General features: G+C 49.5%; 1 protein-coding gene and 1 long non-coding RNA gene across 2 annotated transcripts in view; one reads left to right on the forward strand and one right to left on the reverse strand.

The window, feature by feature from the left end:
• NRIP2 (nuclear receptor interacting protein 2) overlaps positions 1–6359 on the reverse strand; it is a 10336-nt gene extending 3977 nt beyond the window's left edge. Inside the window, exons 1-2 of the mRNA XM_032254472.1 lie at positions 5623–6359; positions 1379–1531 (exon numbers count right to left, since the gene is read on the reverse strand). Of these exons, the coding sequence (XP_032110363.1) occupies positions 1379–1531; positions 5623–5814 (345 nt within the window). The 5' untranslated portion in view covers positions 5815–6359. The remainder of the gene's footprint in view (positions 1–1378; positions 1532–5622) is intronic.
• Positions 1467–2313, forward strand: LOC116534214. Its single transcript, XR_004261632.1, has 3 exons — positions 1467–1556; positions 2107–2206; positions 2286–2313. It is a non-coding gene; the product is annotated as an uncharacterized LOC116534214 (long non-coding RNA).
• Positions 6360–10518: the final 4159 nt, after the last annotated feature.

Genomic DNA, 10518 nt, shown 5'->3' on the forward strand with positions numbered 1-10518 from the left:
CAAAAAAAAAAAAAAAAAGATATATTACTGGAAGGTACATCAATGAATGCTATTCTTTAGGTGTCTAAAGGAAGTAAAATATAACTCTACTACGTGGCAGAAAGTTTTAAGGTCTATAAAAGGATGTGAATGGCCTGGCCCAGTGAATCATGCCTATAATCCAAGCACTTTGGGAGGTCAAGGTGGAAGGATCACTTGAGGCCTGGAGTTCGAGACCAGCTTGGCCAATGTGGTGAAACCCCCATCTCTACTAAAAATACAAAAAAAGAAAAAATTTAGCCAGGCCTGGTAGCACACACTTGTAATTTCAGCTACTCAGAAGGCTGAGGTGGGAGAATCGCTTGAGTCCGTGAGGTTGAGGCTGCAATGAGCTGTGATCATGCCACTGTACTCCAGCTTGGGTGACAGACAGACTGAGACTCTGTCTCTAAATAATAAAAGGAGCCAGGCGCAGTAGGTCACGCTTATAATCCCAACACTTTGGGAGGCCGAGGTGGGTGGACCACGAGGTCAAGAGATCAAGACCATCCTGGCCAACACGATGAAACCCCATCTCTATTAATAATACAAAAATTAGCCAGGCGTAGTGGCATGCACCTGTAGTCCCAGCTACTTGAGAGGCTGTGGCAGGAGAATCACTTGAAACCAGGAGGTGGAGGTTGCAGTGACCCAAGATGGTGCCATTGCACTCCAGCCTGAGCAAAAGAACAAGACTCCGTCTCAAAAAAAAAATAAAAGGATGTGAGTAGCACGCATGCCTTAGAGGTTGGGAGGGAGGAAAGGCTGTTTCCTACTGGGGAAATCAGAAAAGGTTTCAAGAAGGAGGTAACATCTGAACTGGGATTTAAAAGCTTACAGAATGTAGGCCCAGAATGATTGGAGAGCAAGAAGAGCAATCCAGGGAGAAACGGCACAGAGCAAAGAGTGGGAATTTATTGGGAATGTTTCAGTAATCATTGAGTGGTTAAATGATGATCAAAGATGATCCTTGTTTTTAAGATGATCAAAGTTCTTAAGAACTAGGACCACAGGCCCAATGCCTTACACATGAGTTTTTTCCAGAATTACATTATCCTTGCACACACATCATTCGTCTGTGTAGAGCACACTGAGGAGTACTTACTTACATTTGAGTACTGTATTTTGACCAAGGAAAGGGGATAGAGTAATGGTGGTGACAGATGGAATTGCACAGAGGGAAGATGGGTTGAGGCAAGGAGAAAGGAGGTACAGGATTGGTCACATGGTTAGGTCCAGGCTAGGGAGAGAGGTGCCCTTTCTCCCTCCCTCCCCCTCCCATCAGGGCAGAAAGGAGAGCAGGTGAAGTGAGCCGCAGGCAGGGTTGTTAATGAAAGTGTGTCCCTGGGAGGCCTCTCACCTTGCAGTTGACCAGAAGAGCTGGACTCTCTGTCTTGCTGGTCTTGTTCCTGCTCTCCTGGCCATGAATCAAGGCCTGCACCCGGGGAGACTCCCCCTGAAGCCGATTCGGGTTTCCCTCCACCAGGCGTCTTTGGATCACACTGTGTGGCTGCTGGCTCCATCACAAAACAATGAAGGTAGGCAGTTCTAAACCCAGGTATCCAGGCTGCTCAGTTACCCCACTTAGATACCCCAGGATGCGCTGGGCACGGTGGCTCACACCTATAATCCTAGCACTTTGGGAGGCTGAGGTGGGTGGATCACTGGAGGTCAGGAGTTCAAGACCAGCCTAGCCATTATGGTGAAACCCCATCTTTGAAAAAAAATTTAAAAAAAGGTATCTCAGGATGCTCCCCCAACCCCACCCTAGACCTGAGCTTTACCCTAGGAGCTTACCTTAGGGTGTCAGCAGTCAGGTAATGAGCACAGAGTAAGTCCCAGTATCAAATCATGCCATTTTTCTGGGACACCAATAGATTGCTTGGCAGTGAAGAATTGGGAAGAGGAGAATGGTCCTGAGTTAAACTTAGAGGAGAATGGTCTCTAAGTTAAACTGACTTAGTGGCCAAAGGGACATTTCAGGAACTAGTATGCTTAGGGGAAATTTTGTCTCAAATTTACATTTTTTTTTAACTAGGAGGTTTTTTTTTTCCTTCCCCTCTGATCTTATCCTTCAATGGGCTACAGATCCCAGGGTTGGTGGTGTGATGAAAAGAAGTAAGAAATTGAAGAACTAGGCCGGGCGCAGTGGCTCACGCCTGCAATCCCAGCACTTTGGGAGGCCAAGGTGGGTGGATCACTTGAGGTCAGGAGTTCGAGACCAGCCTGGCCAACATGGTGAAACCCCCCTTCTACTAAAAATACAGAAATTAGCTGGGCATGGTGATGCGTGCCTATAGGCCCCGCTACTTGGGAGGCTGAAGTGGTATGATCACTTGAACCTGGAAGGCAGAGGTTGCAGTGAGCCAAGATCACACTACCGCGCTCCAGTCTGGGTGACAGAGCAAGACTCTGTCTCAGAAAAAAAAAAATTCTTAAGAACTGATGCTGGGAGTCATCTTTGACCTGTCCCTCATCTGCAACTACTCCCGTTCCATCTAATCACTTCCCAAATTCTGCAAGTTTTGCCTTTTGTCTAGAATCAATCTGCCCCTCCTTTCTTTCTCTCTCTTCTTCTTTCTTTTCTTTTGTCTTCTTTTCTTTCAAGGCGGGATCTTGCTGTGCTGCCCAGACTGGGCTCTAATTCCTTGGCTCAAGGCATTCTCCAGCCTCAGCCTCCTGAGCAGCTGGGACCATAGGTGTATACTACACCGCCTGCCTTCCATCCTTCCTTTCTGTTACTGCCTGCATTCTAGACTGCCCACAGCTCTCATGGATGCCTGGAACACCTTCCTAATTTCATAAGAATCTGCCTCCAGTTCTGTTGCCTTTCAAATACATCTACTTGGAGCTTCAGACTGGAAGCAAGCTAAAAACCTTGCTACTCTAAACCATGGTCCTCGGATCAGCAACTTGAACATGATTTCAAAGTTTCTTTAAAATGTAGACTCTCATACCTACTGAATCAGATGTTTCATTGTGACAAGATCCCCAGGTGATTCATGTGCAGCATGTGCAGGTTAAAGTTTGAGAAGCACCGAAGTAAAACATAAAACTAACCAATTACTCCTTTTTTTTTTTTTTTTTTTTTTTTTTTGAGATGGAGTCTTGCTCTGTCGCCCAGGCTGGAGTGCAGTGGCACAATCTCAGCTGGCTGCAACCTCTACCTCCTGGGTTCAAGCAATTCTCCCACCTTGGCCTCCCGAGTAACTGGGATTACAGGCACCTGCCACCACACCCAGCTAATTTTTGTATTTTTAGTAGAGACAGGGTTTCACCATGTTGGTCAGGCTGGTCTTGAACTCCTGATCTCAGGTGATTCACCTGCCTCAGCCTCCCAAAGTTTTGGGTTACAGGTGTGAGCCATCGCGCCTGGCATACTTCCTTGTTTAAAATGCATCAAAGACCCCCTCCACCCCCCCACAACCCTACCCTGCATTGCTTACATGCTAGAGCCCAAGCTTTTGAAGGGGAGGCACAGCCCAGAGTTTGTATCTTAAGTTTGGGATTCCGTGTACATCCTATAATTAATGCAGGAGGTACCTCCTCCAGGATACCCTGTCTGAGCTCTTCATGCTCCTCTCCTCATACATCCCAGGCTGGGATCCCTCGCCTTAGCTCCCTGTGCCCTGCTTACAAATGTTATGTATGGATTTTGCTCCCCCATTAGCCTGGAGAGTCCTTGAGTATCTCACTCATCTTTATAACCCAGGGCACGGCTCAGCATCTAGTAGGCACTCAATAAATGGTTGCTGCAGACTGACTTCTCCCCTAGGCTCTACGCACCCCTCCACCTGCCCTCTCTCCTTGGGAGCCTGGGATTGTTTTTCTTCCCTTAGATGAATGAGGCCCTTGGGGTTGCTCCTGGCAGCAAAACTGGCAGCAGGAGACCCAGTGCTGGGAAAAGTGCAGCGAGTTCTGGGCCTGGCTGGAGAGACTGGCTCTGCATTTCCCATCTTCACCTTCCCACGATGGACACAGGCTTCAGACCTCTCCCACTGTTGTGCAGTTGGCTCCACAGCCAACCCAGGGAGGGACACAATAGGGTCTCCGCTACCTGTTGCGCCTTCCCTCCCAAAGCCACAGGAGGTAACTGCTAGAGATCAGCTGGGGAGATCCTAGGCAGAGGGGAGAGGTGAAAAGCCCAGGGCTTTCTCATCAGAAGGCAGGACCTGCCACTCTGGGCTGGCAATGTCTGTAGAGCACATTCTCCTGGGCCAAACAGAGGTAGGCCGTTCCCTAGTAGGTTCTAGCCATTGAGAGCCAAAGAACTTGCTTCCCGGCTCCATCCCTGTTTTTCAGCTGTGCTTGCTGCCCCTGCAAGGAGGAATCAGCCCCTGGCCGTTCCCTGAATTGAAGTCTCAGTGCAATCTTTTTTCCTCCCTGGGAGCTAGGGAGTGGCCAGGCCTGTGGGCTGGGGTCCTGCTGGGGGCAACCCAGGCTGAGAGGAGTCTGGAAAGGTAGAGCTAGGTCAGGAAAGGTAATGAGGCGTTGCATTGGCCTTCGGGTTCCCGGGGAGAGGCAGCTGGTGGAGTACAGGCGTGCAGACATGCTTCCAACATCTCAGGCAGGCCTGGCTGAGTACCTCTTCTCAGACTAGGAGAAGGGTCAGGGAACCAAGTGCTGTGAAGCCTTTCCACAAAGGACTTCCTCTCTTCTATGGGTCAGAGGCCAGGTACATTTACCAGACTAAATGCGACAGTAGCTGGGGGAAAGTGCTAGCATTGAGGTAGTGCCTGCTGTTAGGCACTGTTCTAAGCGCTTTATGTATATTAGCTCTAACAACTCCCAACGGTCCTATGAGGGAGATACTGTTAATGTAGAAACTGAGGCACGGAGACGTAAGGTCAATTGCCCAAGGTAGTAAGTGGCAGAGCCAGGATCTGATCCCAAGCCAAGTGGCTTCGCAGCCCCGCTGGTCAGCACTGCCTCAGAATGTGCAGTTGTCCCCCGCCCACTCACCTCCTCACTGTTACTCCCCTGCCCCATTCCTCTGAGGCCAAAGCTGCTGCAGACAGATGGGAGAGGAGCGTGGAAGGTCCATTCCACTTAGGAGTGGGGGAGCAGCCCTTGAGGCGGCCAGGGGCCCCTGGCAAGAGCCACACAAAAGCCTGATGCCCTGGGAAGGATGGAGGACCCCACCCCCCACCCCTGCCAATGCTTTGATTCTGAAGAAAAACGGCAAATGAATGGACAGACCTGGTAGAGGAAATCTGTGGTTCGGGAGGAGCAGGAAGTCACAACCCTAAACTGGCCAGTCCTCCAGGTCCTCCTGGTTTTCAGTGAACACTCTAGAGGGCTCCTGTATTCCCGTAAGCCCCCACTCCCAAACAGCCTAGCTCCTCACCATCCTCAAGTTTTGGGCCACGAGAGGAAAATGTCGAGGAAGCTGAGCAATGAGGGTAGGACCCCTCAGAGCCACTGAACCATGGGAACGTTCCCAGTGAAGAGCCTCGAGTTGGCAGGATGACCTCTCCCCGTCGCAGCAAGGGAGCGAGACCTGAACGCGGAGGGTCTGCGCTTTATGTCCTGCCACTCCCGCTCAGGGTCTGGGAAGTGGAAGGAAAGGGCCAGGGGACGCTGGTGGGGGAGGGGGTGCCTCACCAAGTCCTTGGAGGTGCCCAGCCTCTTGAGGGAGTCCAGCGGGAGCAGGTCGGCTGAGTCCTTGTGCAGGAACTGAGTGGCCTGTCTGAGTCGGCGCTGCTGGCCCAGGTGGGCTCGGTCCCGAAGCTGTGCCTCCTGTCCCCTGGTCCTGGCTTCTCCCTCATCTCCCCTGGCCTCCTGCTTGGTGCTCATGGCCCCTGCCGGAGGAGGGGGCCTGGGGCTGCTCGGGGGGGCCTCACCCGAGTCCTCTCTGCTTCTTCCTGCCTGTCTCTGTCCAGTCCAGGGCCGGCAGCGAGAGGAGACTCCCAACAGGAGGGTCTCCGCGGGAGGGAAAGGGGAGAAATAACGTGCGGGAGCAGCCGCGTCAGTCTTTAATTTCCCGAGATTGCTGTAGAGGGAGTGAGACTCCGGCTGGAAAAACCCAGTCCTAGAAGAGAGGGAGGGTTGGCAGGGCCCACAGCTGGCAGACTTGGCCACGTCCCCAACGCTGGGGGTCCTGGTCAGAGCAGGCGGTGGACGGGGTGTGTGTGTGTGTGTGTGTGTGTGTGTGTGTGCATGCGTGTGTGCGTGTGTGTGAGAGACAGTGCTGTAAACTGTCAGGGTGCCCGTGCCAGGTGGTTTGCAAGGAAGCGCCTGTCACTGTGTGGGGGCGGCAGCCGTAGTGCACCTCCCTGCCTGTGTGGCCCCAGCCCTTCTCTGCATCCCTCCCAGGCTCCCCAGGGCTGCCCAGCTGTTTCCTCTGCCTGACCTTCTCTGCAGCCCAGGGTGCAGGCCAGTAACTGGATTCAGATCAGAGAGAGGCAGCATGAGAGTGTCCTTCCCTGTTTCATCCCGCTAGCTTTACCTTACAGGGTCTCTTCCCTCCTGCCTAGCAGATGTCAGAGTCTAGCAAATTTTCTCTGGATTCTGGGTTCCAGGGTATGGCAGGAACAGCTCTGAATCTTCTCATGAGTAGGAATTGTCCCCTGGTATCTCAGTTTCCTTTATATGACTCTCCTCAAGTCCGGGCTCTTTAAAAAATATTATATTCTGACCTGGCGCGGTGGCTCACACCTGTAATCCCAGCACTGTGGGAGGCCAAGGTGGGCGTATCACGAGGTCAGGAGATTGAGACCATCCTGGCCAACATGGTGAAACCCTGTCTCTACTAAAAAATACAAAAATTAGCTGGCTGTGGTGGCACATGCTTGTAGTCCCAGCTACTTGGGAGGCTGAAGGCAGGAGAATTGCTTGAACCCGGGAGGCGGAGGTTGCAGTGAGCCGAGATCACGCCACTGCACTCCAGCCTGGCGCCTGGCAACAGAGCAAGACTCTGTCTCAAAAAAAAAAAAAAAAAAGAAAGAAAAAGTTATATTTCAAACATACAGAAGTTATAAAGAGTAAGATAACCAGTACTCTTTACTCATCACCAGTTTAAAAAATCAGCTGCTCACTGTTTACAATAGCAAAGACCTGGAACCAACCCAAATGACCATCAGTGATAGACTGGACAGGGAAAATGTGGCACATATACACCATGGAATATTATGCAGCCATCAAAAACGATGAGTTCATGTCTTTTTTTAGGGGCATGGATGAACCTGGAAACCATCAGTCTCAGCAAACTGACACAAGACCAGAAAATCAAACACTGCAGGTTCTCACTCATAGGCGGGTGTTGAACACTGAGAACACATGGACACAGGCAGGGGAACATCACACACTGGGGTCTGTTGGGGGGAAATAAGGGAGGGACAGTGAGGGGTGGGGAGTTGCGGAGAGATAGCATGGGGAGAAATGCCAGATATAGGTGAAGGAAAGGAAGGCAGCAAATCACACTGCCACGTGTGTGCCGATGCAACAATCTTGCATATTCTTCACATGTACCCCAAAACCTAAAATGCAATTTAAAAAAATCAGCTGTTGAAGCTCTCTGTACACTTCCACTTTTGCCTGCTGAAATTGTCATTTACCATGCTCATACTTCTTTATAATCTTTATGCAAATACTTATATATGTATTCTAAGCAATATATCGTTGGTTTTACCCTACTCATTGTCTTTATTCTTCTGAAATATGCTTTTTTTTTTTCTGCTCCTGCCACCCCTCTGCAGTCTGCTCTTTTTTGCTCAATATTTGTTAGTGAGGTTCATCCGTGCTATTTGCCTAACTCTTTAATTGACTTTACCTGCTGTGTAGCATAGTATTCCACTGTATGCTTGTATCACATTGAGGAAATGTAAATTATTTTTCATTTTTAGGTCTAACAAACAGTGCTGCTATGAATTTTTTTGCACACATCTCCTGGGGCACCTATGTAGGCATTTCTCTAGAGTATACACCTACACCTAAGAGTGGAATTGCTGGGACATCCCATATACAGCTTTGCCTTTTTGGCATATTGCCAGAGTGTTTGTACCAGTGCACGCTCGGACAACTTCCATGGGGGCTCCTGAGGTTCCACAACCTCTCCAGCACTTGCTGTCAGACTTTTTCTAGCCCTGACTTATCAGAAGATTTTTCTCTCCAGCCTTTCCTCTTCACCATCAGAGAAATGCATTGGCCAAGCACCTGTTTACCAGTATTGGACACTCACAGGATGATTACCCACCCTGAGCCTTGAGCCCTACGGGTGCAGTCTGACCCAGACTGTTCCAAGGCACGTGCACATTCAGACAAACCAGATGTCCACTGAGCTTCTAGGAACCAAGCCTCTTTGAGATACTTTCACACAACCACTGCAATTATATGAAGAAATATTTTATTCTAATCCCCATTTAGAGGTAAGAAAAGTAAGTGCTACGGGTTGAATTGTTTCCGTCACCCCCCCCAAATGTATGTTAACACCCTAACCCCCTAGAACCTCAGAATTCGACCTCATTTGGAGATAGGGTCTTTACAGATACAGGAAGTTAGGATGAGGGCTTTGGGATGAGCCTAATCCTAGATGACTATGTTCTTATTAAAAGGAGGGAGCTGGCCGGGCGCGGTGGCTCACGCCTGTAATCCCAGCACTTTGGGAGGCCAAGGCGGGCGGAGATCAAGACCATCCTGGCTAACACAGTGAAGCCCCATCCCTAATAAAACTACAAAAAATTAACCGAGAGTGGTGGCATATGCATGTGGTCACAGCTTCTCAGGAGGCTGAGGCAAGAGAAACGCTTGGACCTGGGAGGTGGAGGTTTCAGTGAGCTGAGATTGCACCACCGCACTCCAGCCTGGGTGACAGAGCAAGACTTCGTCTCAAAAAAAAAAAACATTGGCTGGGGGTGGTGGCTTATGCTTGTAATCCCAGCACTTTGGGAGGCCAAGGCAGATGGATCACCTGAGGTGAGGAGTTCAAGACCAGACTGACCAACATGGTGAAACCCTGTCTCTACTAAAAACATCTGGGCATGGTAGCACATGTCTGTAATCCCAGCTACTCGGGAGGCTGAAGCAGGAGGATGGCTTGAAGCCGGGAAGGGAAGGTTGTAGTGAGCCAAGATGGCTCCATTGCCCTCCAGCCTGGGCAACAAGAGTGGAACTCTGTCTGAAAAACAAAACAAAAAAATTAAAAATTAGCCAGATGTGGTGGCATGTAGCTATAGTCTCAGCTACTTAGGAGGCTGAGGTAGGAGGATCACTTGAGCCCAGGATTTGAGACTGCAGTGAGCTATGATGGCACCACTGCACTCCAACCTGGGTGACAGAGCGACACTGTCTCTAAAAAAAAAAGTTCTTAGCAAATATGCCCAAGATTCAGTTATCATATGGCAGAGCAGGTCGTCAAACCCTTGTGTTCTGTCTCCCAAGTTCTGTTCAATTGACACTGTGCCTAAGGAGAATCCTGATAGAGATGATAGACATGGAAAGAAAACCAAAGTAACAGGATGCCATTGCTCAGGGTTCGTCCCACCCAGAGCCCGGCTTTATTTAGACTTAGCTTTAGTGGAACTTTCCAGCTCCCTCCCATGTTTTGACATACCATATGGTGATGTTTGCTTGGGATAGAGGTCAAAGAGGATCCTCTGACTTCTTTTGCTGAGTTCCTATAGTCGTTTCAACAGGATTAACTGTATAATGTGTAATTTAGAGATTATCGAGTGACACACAGCGTGATGCTGGGCAGGCCTCAAGTTGAAAAGCATCTCCTCCAACTTGCTTTTTTCTTAGCAATTCATTCCTTTGGTTTGAAAATTCTTCAGCATCTTCAAGAGTCCTTTACTAATGCCTGCTTTGGGGAGTCATGCTAAATTATCCACTCACAAGGAGGAGATGGCTCTAGGGAGCCGGGCTGCCGACATGGATAGGCTGTCCCAGGCTCTTAGGTGAGCTCAGGTCTGCACACTGCAACCCAGGGAAAAATAAATGTGCCTGGGGCAGAGAATGGAGACTTCGAAGTTTGGAGCTTGAAGCGGGTTTGGAGACATCAGCTTCTCTTTTCCAGTGGTCTGATAAGGCCTTTGTTGCCTGGCCCTGGGAACAACTTGTGCTCACAAAATGCCATTCTCTGGAATGTAGCTGTGGAGCAGGAAGAGAGTTGGCCCCTATATTCTGTGACCCAAGCAAGTACTGTCTCACGGCCATCTTGGGGCAGACTCAGCAGTAAGGAAAATCTCTCTTCCCTTTTTGTGTTTCTTGTTTTCTTCCTTTGTAAATACAAGGCACGGTCTCTGTCCTTCCCCCAGATTGCCAGGAGAATGAGGTATAGTATTCTAGCAATACAGAGCTCTGAGATCTTTCTTCAGGACTGTGGAGACCCCTTTGCTATGATGATAGAGAATGTTGTGAGGCTGGCTGAGTTGTCTGGCCTTGCCCATAATACCTCAGTTTCCTCCCCTCATCATTTTTTTGACCTAACAGAATTTTTTTTTTTTTTTTTTTTTTTTTTTTTTTTTGGTGTGTTACTGTTTTTTTCCATGGTTGGGGGGGATG

Source organism: Sapajus apella, unplaced genomic scaffold, assembly GCF_009761245.1.
Source record: "Sapajus apella isolate SASKATOON/1434 unplaced genomic scaffold, GSC_monkey_1.0 scaffold86, whole genome shotgun sequence".
NCBI classification, from domain to species: Eukaryota; Metazoa; Chordata; class Mammalia; order Primates; family Cebidae; genus Sapajus; species Sapajus apella.